Source organism: Quercus robur, chromosome 12 (assembly GCF_932294415.1).
Source record: "Quercus robur chromosome 12, dhQueRobu3.1, whole genome shotgun sequence".
Classification (NCBI taxonomy): domain Eukaryota; kingdom Viridiplantae; phylum Streptophyta; class Magnoliopsida; order Fagales; family Fagaceae; genus Quercus; species Quercus robur.
In genome coordinates this window covers 14,599,227-14,614,313 of record NC_065545.1, presented here as the reverse complement: position 1 = coordinate 14,614,313, position 15,087 = coordinate 14,599,227, and the positions used below count along the sequence as shown (strand labels likewise).

The following is a 15,087-nucleotide window of genomic DNA, read 5'->3' as shown; positions in this document are numbered from 1 at the left end:
TTTAATTAAATTTTCTCTAAATTTTGCCTCTATATATATATATATATATAGATGTCATTAAATTGCTACATTGATATGTACCGTTTGCTTAATAAATTTTCATTTTACTTATTTCTCTTAATTATGTAAAATGTTCCAGTACTTGTTGACCATTAACTATTCGCAACATCCAAGATAACATTTTGGCAAAAACATAAATTATACCTTTAAAGTTTGATCTTTTTTTTTTTTTTTTTGATTCTGTATGTCTTATTTTTGTCATTTTGGTCATGTAATTTAATATTTGCTGTCATCATTAGTTCTTTCTCCACTCCATTTAAAAAGTTAACGTTAAGTACTAATACTAATGGTAACAATAAATGTGAACTTACAATTAAATTAATAAAAAAGCAACTTACAGTATCAACATGAATTTTGATCAAATTTAAAGTCTGTTGTATTTATTGTTTTTAAAAGCAAATTTAATAGATCTTAGTATAAAAAATTATTTTTTAATGGTTAATGGGAATTATGGATGAAATGACTAATAGAATAGTAATGGCAAATGTAAACTTAAAATACCAAATTGGTAAAAATAAAATTTGCAAGACAAAAATGACGATTGACCAAAATTAAATGGTGTAACTTTGTATTTTTGTAGTAATTTATTTGATATTGCTTGGGTATATTAGTTTTTTTTTATTTTATTAAAAATTTTTATTGGAGAATTATATATGATATGTCAGATATTTAAACAGTTACTATTTAGTGCTAACAAAAGAGGGAAGAGTGCTATAGTTAGGTGGAATAAGAAAACCTATGATGATAAATAACAAATGAATAGGATTAGCATAGATTAAAATGTTGTTTCCATAATCAAACTTTGGTGTGGTACCAAAAAAATGTAAATAAATAACACAAGCCATGTGGAATGATGGCTATAATTAATTTTATTAAATTCAAACAAGATTTTTATCATATTACCTAAATAGAGTCACAAAAACTATAAATTTCATGAAACAACAAAACAAAATATAAATTAACTGTGGGTTTCAGCTAACTCAACTGGTAAAGTCTTTGATGGTTGAATAAGAGATCTGGAGTTCAATCTCCGCCTACATCGAAAACTGATTGATGTCTTGGTCTGATGATAAAGAGCTATCATCAGGAGCGGACGCTATAGGTTAAAACTCTCTCTAAAAATATATATATAAATTAACTTTTTATTAAGGAAAAAGTTAATGGATTCTTTAAGAACATTTGTTAATTAACTATTTTAGGAAAGATTTTATAAGATAAAAAAAGCAATCAATGTTTTGGATTTTTTTTTTCTTTTTCCTATTAAAATTGTATAAAAACTTCCTAAAAATAGTTTAACAAATTTTTTAAACACACCCGTATCCCTGTTAACCTGACCATTTCATAAAATCCTCGATCCAATATCAAAATTCTCTCTCTTTTCTTTTGTTTAATTACATTTACCCTACCATTTAACTTAAACTTTTGCTAGTGGTCTTTGACTTTTTTATATCACAATTTTATCTTTATTTATTACATGTGGTAGGTTTGTGCACGAATGTTTTATTCATGAACTTCTTGTGCACACGATCTTTTGCCTGAATAGGTTGTAATTGCAATGGCATGAGACATAGGTTAGTTTGGGCCAGTCCTTTTACTCATACATTTAGATATTAGTCTGCATCAAGCTATAAGCCAAGGTCCCAAACCCATCCACAACTACTTGACCACAAAGCAAGATTTGAAAGTCAAAAAAGCCAACTTTTATTAGAATTTAAAACCCAATACCGCCCACATAAAGCAAAGTAATTAATAAATGTTTATTTTTTTTGGTAGATGTTTACAACACATTACAAACTCCCCTCCTAAACTAGTAATTAATTAACCAAAATAATTTTTTTTTTCCAAATAAGCATATATTTGGCAGTTTCAGAAATTAAATATTGGCAATTGCCAAAATTCCAATCCCAAAGTTTCTTTAAAAACCTTCCATCATTTGTCTAAAAATATATTATGAACGAACAAAAATTTTCCACCGTCTAATGACAACCGTATGAACTATGAACCGTTTACTTTTCAAAACACAAAAACCAAAAGGGTATTTCCGTAAATACAACACAAACCAATGCCTTATTTAACAGCCCTCACACCTTAAATATCAAAAACCCAAACACCACCTCTCTGACCCTTCCTCCATTTTTCCCACTCGCCGAAGCGTCCGAGTTGCCGGCGAGTTAACTCGTAACTCAGCACACACTCAATCACTCACCGATTCTCCTTCATTTTTCACCCCCTCATTTCCTTATTACCCAGAAACACAAAATTTTGAATCGTTTAAGAAGAAGAAGATGAATTCGGAGCTGATTTTCAGAGGACACGAGAGCCAACCCGTGTCGGACACGTACACACCGAAGCAACCAAAGCCATGGTTCTCTGTGACCCAACCGATTCGCTACATGCTCCGAGAGCAACGCCTGGTGTTCGTCCTCGTCGGCATTGCTATAGCCACCGTCGTATTCACCCTCCTACCTTCCTCCTCCACATCCCGTGTCGAGTACGGACACTTCACGATCCCGGAAACGACGACACGGCTGAGCCAGTACGACCAAAAACCCATGTACGAGCACCGCTCAGCTTTCCACATGTACAGCTCCGGCAAAGTCCCCTTGGGGCTAAAACGCAAGGGTTTGCGGATCGTGGTGACCGGCGGGGCCGGGTTCGTTGGGTCCCACTTGGTCGACCGTCTGATGGAGCGAGGCGATAGCGTGATCGTGGTCGATAACTTCTTCACCGGACGGAAAGAGAACGTGATGCACCATTTCGGTAACCCCAGGTTCGAGCTCATCCGACACGACGTCGTCGAGCCTCTCTTGCTCGAGGTCGATCAGATCTACCATCTCGCTTGCCCTGCCTCTCCTGTTCACTACAAGTTCAACCCCGTCAAAACCATCATATCCTTTTTTTTTTTATAAATACTATAAACTCGACTTCAGATCTCTTATTCGATGATAAAGACTTTACTTGTTTGGCTAACTGAAATTTCTATTTCTGATTTATTTGTTAGTTTTACTATTATTAGTGTTTGTTCCTTAATTTGATTTGTACAAGACCAATGTTGTGGGGACATTGAACATGCTGGGACTTGCGAAGAGAGTGGGTGCGAGGTTTTTGCTAACGAGCACAAGTGAGGTGTACGGAGATCCACTGCAACACCCTCAGGTCGAAACCTATTGGGGAAACGTCAATCCTATTGGTACGTTTTTTTTTTTTTAAATCTATTTCCGGCGAGGCAAACGTGCGTTTTTGTCGGAATATCCGGTGGGTTCGGCGTTTCGCGCGTGTGTGTGTTTTGTCGAAACGGCGCAACGTAGCGTGATTTAAGGTTTCCGGTCCTAATCTGCGCGGTTTAGGGTGTTGGTGTAGATAGACTCACTGTTTGATGTTAAGAAAACCCAGTTGTCATTTGCTTTGTTCCGTTTTGAAACTCACTCGAAAGCCGGACCACTTGGACCTGGTTGTGGGACCCGTGGAAAAACGAGTAACCCGTGATGTGCGGTCCTGTTAATCAGACGGTCCACGTTTATCTTTGTGACTCTATGATTAATGATTCTTTGACTGTTCGAGGTTTTTCTTTCTGATTCGAGGTTTTTCTTTCTGATTCATTGGAGGGAGTGTTTTGTAATTTGGGATGTGGTCTGAAATTTTTAGTGTTAGAAAACTACTAAAATTAGATCTGACGATTTTTAGTTGGGGATTTGCGACAGGTGTTAGAAGCTGTTACGACGAGGGAAAGCGTACGGCGGAAACGTTGACCATGGACTATCATAGAGGTGCAGGCGTTGAGGTCAGTTTTTTATTATTATTATTATTATTTAATTTACTAAACTAAATATTTCCGTTAATGTTGATTTTCGTTTAATTAGTTAATTAAAGAATATTGCTTGTGTTTGATATTTTGAACTTTCCATGTGTGCACATGTTGTGTCACACATATCTTAATTAAAATGTTGTAGGTCCCACATTATGTGATTAAAAAAAAAAAAAAAAAATCATGGCTCGTTTGCTCTCATTTTTACCAGCTTCTTGATTTTTAATTTATTAAATTTATGTCCAATTATTATTGGGGTTGTTATTATATTTAGATGAAGTAATGTATTATAATTTTAAGATATATAAATCTACGAGAATATGCTCTTCCAAACAAGTACCATATCCATGTGATTAATACATGGGTCCAAATAAGTACTATATGATATATCAATGTAACGGCATGGGTTTGTTGCAGGTGAGGATTGCAAGAATCTTCAACACCTATGGACCCAGAATGTGCATCGATGATGGTCGTGTGGTCAGCAATTTTGTTGCCCAGGTAGATCATTAATGCAATATATATTTATTTATTTATTTGACTTGGTTGTGCAGGAAAAATGAGCTGTTTATTTAATTAGTTTAGTTGATGATGATTGGTGGTGATAATGTAGGCATTAAGAAAGGAGCCTATGACTGTTTATGGTGATGGGAAGCAGACTAGGAGTTTCCAATATGTATCTGACTTGGTAAGTGAATGCTTAATTGTTTATTCATCATGCGGGTGGTGTTTATTCTTTGTTTGGTGTTGTCAAGGATAATTTATTGTTTGTTTTCCAAATCGCTTCTGATATCCTTTTGATGATCTTAAGTTGCTTCACTTACCAAAAAGATATCAAATTGCATCTTATGCCAAGTTTTACTTTTATATTTTAAACTAAAATTGTTAAAGTAAAGACTGAGACTTTGAATAAATGAAGATATTAAAATGTAACTGCTTTATTCTTGTTGTCTTAGCTATCTAGTTCAAAAACTAGGCCTTAAGAATCTTAGATTACAATAGGAGATTTACCTTCCCCATGTGCATAGCACAAATAAATAAAAAATTAGTGCAAACTTGGTGCCTAAATTGAAAAATATTATTGAATCAGTCTGGTTGTAGACCTCATGGAACCTACATTATTGTTTGTTCGAATCCTACAGTCTGGATAAAATCTTAACCATGAAATAAACTCTCAGTTTTAAGTGAGATTAAGACGATCATATTCCCTACATATGAAAAGAGCAAATTTGAAAGCTGAAGGTGGGCCAGCCGATTATAATTCCCCTTTACGTTTGTTATAATTCCCCTTTATGTTGATATAAGGCACGGATCGGTCTACTGAGTGAATTTTAACTCTCAAGTCTCAAAAGCATTAGAACTTTGTTTAAAGTTTAAAGCAAACGAGCACCTTAATAAATTAAAGAGCGATCCCAGGTTGCTTTCAGAATTTAATTGATATTTCATGGTACCAAGATGTATATTTGATGTGGTAGTAAAATATCAATAATGACTAATGAGATGGCTTCTAGAGTTGTTGGCTATCTGGGGTAGGGCGGCCTTCATTGACTAAGATATTATTTAATTTATATGATTGGGAATATTATTTCTTATAAGTGGGGTATCTGGGGTAAGACTTTATTTTAATGAACGGAACTGTCTCTTCTGCGATAATGAAATTAGTGATAAGATTATCCTTAAAAAATAATTGGAATAATACGATTTATTTATTTATTTTCTTCTGTTTTCTTTTGGCGCTTTGTGTGGTAAATTTGCAATTACAGTTTAGTAATTTCTGTTCAGGATTATTAAAATTTTTCTGGTATGTTGTGCTACTACAGGTGGAGGGTCTGATGCGCCTAATGGAAGGAGAACATGTAGGCCCTTTCAATCTCGGTAATCCGGGTGAATTCACCATGCTTGAACTTGCTGGGGTAAGTTTATTGCTCTTCTGGAATTCTAACTTACTCAAATTGAGAGAGGGTGAGAAACAACAACAACAACGTTTCCTGTTTCATGCCTTTGCTTTCCTTAAAAAAAAAAAAAACTAATTTGTGTTGTTATTTATAACTCTTGATGGAAGGGAAAATTTGATAGGATGGTTTAAATTTAATGGAAGGGTAGCATCCTATAATTTAATCCTATAATGGTTACTATTGATGAACAGCTCAGTTGTTGGCTCTCCGAGGTTAATTTACATTTCTGGTTGTGAGTTGTGACAGTAAAAACAAAACAAAACAAACAGAAAGAACAATAAATTTTGAGCTGTACTGCGTGTCATTGGTGCAGGTGGTCCGGGAAACAATTGACCCAGACGCAAAGATAGAGTACAAGCCCAACACAGAGGATGATCCCCACAAGAGAAAGCCTGATATCACAAAGGCTAAAGAGCTACTTGGCTGGCAACCAAAGGTGGAACTCCGCAAGGGTCTTCCTCTCATGGTCTCAGATTTCCGGAAACGTATCTTTGGTGACCACAAGGAGGGTGGCGCTACTACTGCGTAATTCTAAGTCAGGCATATATACTTGAAGAGTGATGACAGAGGGAAAAGATAATTGTTTCTTGGAAAGCAATTCTCAGCTGTTTCCCTTCTCCAAACAAAATACAGTAGCAACACCAAGAAGGCAGCATTTGTGCTGCTTGATTCTTCTTTGGAATAGGTTTTAGGTGTCCCTTTGGCATTTGATTTCCATCATCTTAGTAATTTCTGGGTTACAAGCCCATTTAAGCGTAATAGATTTGTGATTCCAAAAAGTTCCTTTCCTTATTTTTTAAATTTGATTTGTTAAGAGGCCTACAGTAATAGCTTTACCTGCTGCATTCTCATTCCAGCTTAATTATCGCAGTTCAGTTTGTTTCCGTATTGTTCTCTTAAAAGGGTGTAAATTATCGCAGTTCAGCTTGGCAATGTTGACCCTTGAAGATCTCTGGCTCAAAGATACAATTGGCTATAAACTGCTATACATGTATAAGTGAAAGCTTACTAATTTTTCAAGTTTTCAATTCCAATCAATCAATACAGATTATATTTCCTAATTAACAGCATTGACATCCAAGCGTGGATCAAGAGGTTAAAAAAAAAATACTTACACACGTGTACGCTAGATGCCTTGTTTTTATTGTTACCATTAGGATCCAAATTTCTTTGTTGATACTTAAAACCTAAGGTCGTTTTGCCTTCTACAACGTAACACGGGGCACGCTGAACTCATTAAGTGCCAAAACTCTTCCACTAAAGTTTCTGAACAAGCTTCCCAAATTCCAAGAAATAACAACCAAATAAACGAAGCCAAAGCTACTCAAATCAATACAGTTATCTCAGTCTGTTCCTGAACAATTCTAGAAACAAGAAAACTGCCATACTACCGACAACTTCTTTTCTTTTCTTTTTTTTGAGAAAGATACGACCAAAAACTTAGAAAACCAAATAACCGATGCGAGTGAAACAATTTTACCCTTCTTGCTTTTGTGGGCCGTGAAAGCTCAGAAATAGAATATTCCAAAATTCAAGTCCCGTGTAAGAAAATGACGATACTGTCAGTACAAACTACAAATCACCACAGAGTTGGGTCCAACCAATTCCAATATGGGTATTAGATCGTAATTTACCAAGTTCTGTGTCCTTGAGTCTAGACAAAGGTCCACGGAAAGAAACATGACAACAAAAATAGAGCTTCCTCAACGAAAGAGGTAAAACTTAAACATTAAACTTAAACCGATTCTCAAAAAAAAAAAAAAAAAAAAAAATGGTAAAACTTAAACCGAATAAGCCCCATAATGTGACCACCAGAATCCTATCACCAAACCCAAAAGAAACGGAAAGGAAAGTAGAATATAAGGCAGTACATGCATTTGTGGGCAATAGTTAGGGGTGGCAAAATAAGGACAAACCCATTTGTCCACCTAAATCCACCCACTTTAATTGAACCTAAACCTACCCAATTATTAGTTGAATTAAATGGGCATCAACCTAATTAGACCTAGTAATTATTAGGTTTTAACTAAAAATCCATTGAGGCCCATTTAACCTAAAAACAATATACCCAAATTCAACTAGCCCTTCCCATTAAAAAAAAAAAAAAAAAAAAAGCCCTTAGATGTTTTAGTGTTTTAGGATTTTCATTTTCTTGGCCTCCAAACACTTCTCTCTATCTCTCTCTCTCTTGAAACAAATAAAAAAATAGAACCAAGCAATCGAAAATTTCATATAAACTAATAACGATTTCTTGTGCTAAATTTCACACATGAAAAAAGGTTAACCAAAAAAACAAAAACACAAAATTTCCTACATTTTCTCATCAAACAAACAGATCAGAGAGAGAGAGAGAGAGAGAGAGATTACGTTTTCCACCGTCGAGGACTTTGTGGACGAGCTTTTCTCTGCCGAAGAGCTTGTAAACCTTGGCTTTGGCAGAGCCGAAGGGATTGAACTTGTTGTTGGATTCTAATTCGGACAACGATGACGACGAGTCGTGGTGATCGAGGATCTTTTCAACGATCTTGTCCATTAGCGACTCCTGTTGGCGCACATGGTCCGCCATGGATCTCCACCACACTAGAGAGATAGCTCTCTCTCTCTCTTTTCATTTTCCTTCATTGTCCTTTAAGAATTTTTATTTGCTTCAAGGATAGTTGCTTTCGAAATTCTAAGAAAATTTTGAGATTGAAATGACATTTCTTTGTATTTGTTGCACTGTTTGGTTGCCAAGAAAGTGAGAGAAAATAGAAAAGAAAAGAAAATATTTTTTTTATTTGGATTTTTAATATAATTGCTAATGTGGATGTGCTTATGTGGAATTTTTTAATCCCAAGAATGGAGACTAGAGAGAGTGGAAAAGGGATTCCAAAAAAGTGTTGGAGTTTTCACTTTAATGGCATTTTGGTAATTTTGATAATTGGGTGAATTGGAGTTTACCCATAATAATTGGGTTTGGTTGGATTTGGGTTAGAAGCAATTAGTTAAACTAGTATGTAACCCGTGCTACCGCACGGGAATTTATATATTATTAATCATGAGTTTATTTATGTTTAAAATGCTCAGTTAAGTTTAAATTCATATTATTAACTAGAAAATTTCATTCACAAAACTTAGCAAATACGTTTTTATGATACTCCCAATGTATTCAATAAATTTTCTTCTTTTATGACATGAAAAAGAAAAGAATCATTAAAATTTTCTTATTAAATTAGAGCAATGTTACACTATAAACATTTTTTTACAATTATTGAGTTAGTAAATTGTTATTGATTTTTGGAGTCATCGTTAGGACAGTAACATTACTTTCTTGACTACCGTCAATAACTTATCATATGAATAAGGTAATTATGAAGTATGTTGTTAACAATATTGTGACTTTAATTTATCTTATTAATTTAATTTATCATATATATATATATAATGCTAAAAATTGTAAAACTTTAAAAACTTAGATACCAAAATATTATAAAATCAACTAAAACTCAAATATCTTAAATTTCATAAATATATATTATATGTGTAGGGGTTAAATTCCCAAAACTAACAGTGGGCCTGGGGACCCACACGAAGCCTAATTATGACCCAACGGGGAATAGGGGCCCAAATGACTTCTAGCCCAACCCTGTTGAGCCTGGTTCGTTTTAGAAGACATCCGAGGAGGAATGCCTCCTCGGACACGCAAATATGGGCCCAATAAGCGTCCCCTCCACAGTGAAGAACCCATCCAGGCGAACGTGGGTAAGAGGGTGAGCCTCACGCAGCAGGAAAGAGAAAAATGTAAGACATCAGGGAGAAGCCACAACTGCCACATTAAATGCAAGAAAGCTACCTTTTCAGCCGCATTAATGTGGAGAAGACAGGCGAACAGTGTTACATTGACCAGTGCAACTCACAGAAGGATAAGGGAGATGTCCGATGGGACAGGCACTCAAGTGAAGGTCCAGATGGCTAACAAGTGTAAGGTTCTTATCAATTTAAGGAGGCTATATAAGAGAAGGAGATCCCCATGAAGAGGGGATCGGAAGGGTGAAGAAAAAAGAGAAAGGAAAGGAAAAAGAACTCCATAGTCTGTAAACAGAGCAAGAGGTGCACTTATACGTCTCCTCGAACCGATATCCTATCAAACGTAAATGGAATATTCTCACATTCAACGTGTTGCATGGCGTACATCTAACTGACGTTCACTTCGTCTTGTCCTAGCTCTGTAACCCACTCTCTATAAATTCATTGTCTGGGGACTTTTGGGCCAGAACCACTTACCTGCTGGGCCTGGGCCCCAAAAACAGCCCTTACAATTGGCGTCGTCTGTGGGAAGAATTGGTGTCTCGACAAGTGAAACAGTAAGAGATGGAAGGATTAGGTTCGCGCCAAACTGGACGTGCAGAATCTCAACGACAGGACAACTTTTTAAATCTCGAACGAGGGAAGGACCAAGATAATCAACGAGAGGGCAGTGTGAACACCTCTCACACGAGTAGGAGCCGCTCAAAAGGGAAAGATCATGCATCCCATAAGCAGAACGAGCGAAAAGCTCTACAGCAAGAGATTGATGATTTGAAGAAGAAGCTGCGTCGAGCGCAGCGAAAATGTCCTTCAACCTGGCTCGGACACTAGCAGTGATAAAGATGACGAATACAGGTGAAGGTCAAGAACCCCTCCGAGTGAGACTTTTTCCTATGAGGAAGAGCGGCCTCGCAAACGCGGCCACAAAAGCCCGTCTTACCAAGGCTTAGCCAATGATGCCATAAGCAAGGCCCTGGATCGCATCTCCCAGTCGCCATTCACGCGTAGAATAGAGAGGGCAGTGCTTCCTCGGCGATTCAATCAACCGATGTTCGCCATATACAATGGTCGAACTGACCCAGTGGAACATGTAAGCCAATTCAACCAGAGGATGATCGTCCACTCCAGGGATGAGGCGCTAATGTGTAAGGTGTTTCCATCCAGCTTGGGACCCATGGCGATGAGATGGTTTGATGCCCTCCAGCCGAATTCCATAGATTCTTTTAAACTGCTGACACAGGCCTTTGGTTCCCGCTTCATCACCAGCACTAGAGTCCCTCGGCCCCTCGATTCACTCTTATCCTTGTCCATGCGGGAAGGAGAAACGCTGAAGGCCTACTCCGACAGATACTGGGAGATGTACAACGAGATAGAAGGAAATTACGATGACGTCGCCATTAGTACGTTCAAAAGGGGCTTGCCGACAGAGCATGGCTTGAGAAAGTCCCTCACTGGGAAGCCGGTCACCAGCGTGCGCCAACTCATAGACAGAATAGACAAGTAGAAAAGGGTCGAAGAGGACCAGCAAATGGGGAAGGGTAAAGCGAAGGTTGTCCTTCAGGAGAGAAGGGACTTCAGGTCAGACCGTTATAACAGCAGTAACAGGTCGAGAAGAGACTACGTGGAACAGTCCGGACCTACTAGGGTTCAAGCAGTCCATGCTCTGTTCCGAGAACCATTGCACAAGATCTTGGAGAAGGTGAAGTGCGAACCCTTCTTTCAGTGGCCGAACAGGATGGCAGGCGATCCCTCAAAACGCAATCAGAATCTGCACTGCGCATACCATCAGGAGCTCGGTCACACCACCGACGATTGCAGGAATCTGAAAAACCATTTGGATCGGCTTGTCCGAGAAGGAAAGCTGAGGCATCTATTGCACCGCCTTGAATAGTCAAATGTCGAAACCAGACAAGGCACATTGAGGCCACCCATTGGCACAATAAATGTCATTCTTGCCGCACCTGGGAGGACCGGTTCCAGCCCTTTCAGAGTGATGTCAGTGGGCAGGTTCCTGACGAAGCCAAACGAAAGGGAATCCAAGAGAGCCAGAGTGAGTGCCACGCCATTAATTGGGTTCACGGAGGAGGACAAGCAAGGAACTATTCAACCCCATGACGATGCCCTAGTCGTGACGCTCAGAATAGGAGGTTATGACGTGAAAAGGGTGTTAGTTGATCAAGGCAGCGCCGTGGAGGTAATGTACCCGGATTTGTATAAGGGGTTGAACTTGAAGCAGGAAGACCTGTCGCCATACGATTCCTCTCTGGTCAGTTTTGAAGGAAAGATCGTCATCCTGAAAGGCATGATTAGGCTGCCTGTGCAAACTGACTCGGATGTGGTAGAGGTGAACTTCATTGTCGTAGATGCATACTCCCCTTACACAGCTATTGTGGCCCGGCCGTGGCTTCATGCACTGAGGGTTGTGTTATCAACCTTGCACTAGAAAGTGAAGTATCCGTCAGGAGGTCAAGTTAAAGAAATAATAGGGAATCAAGGAATGGCTAGGCAATGCATGGTGTCGGCAATCTCACGACAACCAAATAGGGAACCTTCTACTTTAGCCGAGAGCGGCTTATAGCAATCAATGACCTCGGTCCAAACTGCGGGTAGTGGAGGACCGGCCATGGAGGTGAACTGTGAGGAGCTGGAGAAAGTACTTGTCGGATCGGACCCTGAGAGGTTTTTTCAGATCGGCTCGGAATTACCAACATAGGAGAAGTCAGCGCTAGTTGATTTTCTTCGACAGAATGAGGACGTATTCGCCTGGGATCCCTATGAGGCCCCCGGGGTTGACTCAGATCTCATATGCCATCACCTTAATGTTAACCCGGCCATAACACCAAAGAAGCAACCTCCTCGGTGACCGTAAAAAGAACATGCAGACGCTGTGAGAGAAGAGGTCGCAAAATTGAAGAAAGCTGGGGCTATCAAGGTTCTACCCCGAATGGTTAGCAAACACAGTCGTGGTAAAGAAGAAGAGCGGGAAATGGCGGGTCTGCGTAGACTTCACGGACTTGAACAAGGCCTGCCCGAAGGATCCTTTCCCAATGCCGCGGATAGACCGATTGGTAGATGCGACTGTCGGACACCCCTGAATGAGTTTTTTGGACGCTTTCCAGGGCTACCATCAGATATCTCCGGCTGCCGAAGACCAAGAAAAAACCGCTTTTGTCACCCCAATTGGCAACTATCATTATAAGGTGATGCCATTTGGCGTGAAGAACACCGGGTCGACTTATCAGAGGATGATGACTAGGATGTTTGAACAGCAGATAGGTAAAACCGTTGAAGTGTATATAGATGACATGGTAGTAAAGAGCAAATTGGTGGCTGACCACATCAGAGACCTCGGTGAAGTGTTTTGAATTCTGAGAAAGTACAAGCTACGACTGAACGCATCCAAATGTTCATTTGGGGTGGGATCTGGAAAGTTCTTAGGCTATATGGCGACCCACCGAGGAATTGAAGTTAACCCTGACCAAATAAGAGCCACTCATAGCTTGCAGCCTCCTCGGAATCCCAAAGAGGTCCAAAAGCTTACCGGCATGATAACTGTTTTAAACCGTTTCATCTCCCGCTCAGCGGACAGATGCATGCCTTTTTTCCTCCTATTGCACAAGTGGAAGGGCTTCGAATGGACTGAAGAGTGTGCTTTAGCTTTCCAACTGCTCAAGGAATACCTCGCCCGACCACCGATCATGTCTAGTCTCGATGCCGACGAGGTGTTGTTCGCATACATCGCAGTAGCCTCTCATGTGGTGAGCTTAGTGCTAATCCGAGAAGACAACGGCACGCAGCGACCCGTGTATTACGTAAGCAAATTGCTGCAGAAGGCAGAGACCCGGTATCTCCCCCTCAAAAGAGCTATATTGGCTATCGTACAAGCCACGCGGAAGCTCCCCCACTATTTCCAGGCACATACAGTAGTTGTGCTAACTCAACTTCCACTGAAATCAGTCCTCCGCAGCGTCGACTACACAGGTAGAATAGCTAAGTGGGGAACAATTCTGGGCGCCTTCGACATTAGATACATGCCTCGCACCCCCATAAAAGGTCAGGTCCTCGCCGATCTAGTAGCTGAATTTGCGGAGCCCACCCTAGAAGGGATGGAAATGTCGGGGTCACCAAGTGCTGATGGGAAACTGGTCAACACGGTTTCTCAGCATGAGCACAATAGGTGGAGAGCACACATCGATGGTGCAGCAAACCAAAGGGGCTCAGGAGTGGGGCTCGTTCTAGTGTCTCCCGAAAGGCTAACCATAGAAAAGTTGTTGAGGCTCGGATTCTCGGCCGCGAATAATGAAGCCGAATATGAGGCACTGTTGGAGGGGATGTTGATGATCTGGAAATTAGGTGGAAAATGCGTAAGCATATTCTCGGATTCGAGACTCGTTGTGGGACAAGTAAATGGGGAATTGGAGGCGAAGGATGAAAGAATGCAAGGCTACCTTGCTCGGGCTAAACACCTGCAGACCCATTTCGATGACTTCCGTATAACGCATATATCCAGGAGTGGGAATACTCATGCTGATTCTCTCGCAACACTGGCCACCTCCTCGGCACAGCCCCTTCCGCGGGTTATTTTAGTTGAAGATCTCTGCCGTTCAACAACAGAGGAGGCCAACGGTATTCGGGTACACAACGTCGGGGCAGGACCTAGCTGGATGGACCCTCTGGTGCTGTTCTTAAAGCACAACACCTTACCGGACGATAAGGTTGAGGCTGACAAAATCAGGAGGAAAGCTTCTCGATTTTGGCTGTCCGAGGACTCCAAACTTTACAGACGCTCGTTCTTGGGGCCATACTTGTTGTGTGTGCACCCAGGGGCTACAGAACTCATCCTGGAGGAGTTACATGAAGGGATTTGTGGAAGCCATACGGGGGGCAGGTCCCTCTCCCACAGGGCCATGACGCTGGGTTACTGGTGGCCAAGCATGCATAAAGAGGCTCTGGAATATGTGAAGAAGTGCGACCAATGTCAAAGGTTCGCCCCGAACATACATCAGCCGGGCGGAGAACTTAACCCGTTGTCCAACCCTTGGCCATTCGCACAATGGGGCCTAGACATATTAGGGCCATTCCCCAAAACGGCTGGGAACAAGAAATTTCTTCTCGTCGGCACCGATTACTTCACAAAGTGGGTCGAAACTGAGGCGCTGGCAAACATCAGGGACGTCAATGTCAAGAAATTTGTCTGGAAAAATATTATCACTAGGTTCGGGACCTCGCACACCCTGATCTCGGACAACGGCCTCTAATTTGACAGCAAAGCCTTTAGAGAATACTGTAATGAGCTGGGAATTATCAACCGATACTCCACACCGGCCTACCCACAGGGTAATGAACAGGCGGAAGCCATCAACAAAACCATAGTGAATGGACTGAAGAAGAGGTTGGACGACGCGAAAGGGAGGTGGGTTGAAGAGTTAGCCCACGTCTTGTGGACATACCGCACTACGCCTCGCAGGTCCACGGGAGAAA

General features: G+C 40.3%; 1 protein-coding gene across 2 annotated transcripts; it reads left to right on the top strand.

Annotated features, from left to right (window-relative positions):
* The first annotated feature begins 2,150 nt into the window (after window positions 1-2,150).
* On the top strand, window positions 2,151-6,704 carry LOC126710457 (UDP-glucuronic acid decarboxylase 2-like). 2 transcript variants are annotated; one of them, XM_050410922.1, is made up of 7 exons: window positions 2,151-2,949; window positions 3,104-3,250; window positions 3,762-3,841; window positions 4,283-4,366; window positions 4,479-4,553; window positions 5,686-5,778; window positions 6,134-6,704. In XM_050410922.1, the coding sequence occupies exons 1-7, from the start codon at window positions 2,346-2,348 to the stop codon at window positions 6,347-6,349; spliced, it is 1,299 nt and encodes a 432-aa protein (XP_050266879.1). In that variant the 5' UTR covers window positions 2,151-2,345; the 3' UTR covers window positions 6,350-6,704. The 2 variants fall into 2 exon arrangements, with proteins under 2 accessions (XP_050266879.1, XP_050266880.1); XM_050410923.1 differs by having other exon boundaries at window positions 2,151-2,953; window positions 3,108-3,250.
* The last annotated feature ends 8,383 nt before the right edge of the window (window positions 6,705-15,087 follow it).

Coding starts and splice junctions, on each gene's coding strand:
- LOC126710457 (XM_050410922.1), top strand. CDS start 2,346: ATGAATTCGGAGCTGATTTTCAGAGGACACGAGAGCCAACCCGTGTCG. Junction 4,367..4,478: donor TCAGCAATTTTGTTGCCCAG/GTAGATCATTAA, acceptor GTGATAATGTAG/GCATTAAGAAAGGAGCCTAT. Junction 5,779..6,133: donor CCATGCTTGAACTTGCTGGG/GTAAGTTTATTG, acceptor TCATTGGTGCAG/GTGGTCCGGGAAACAATTGA.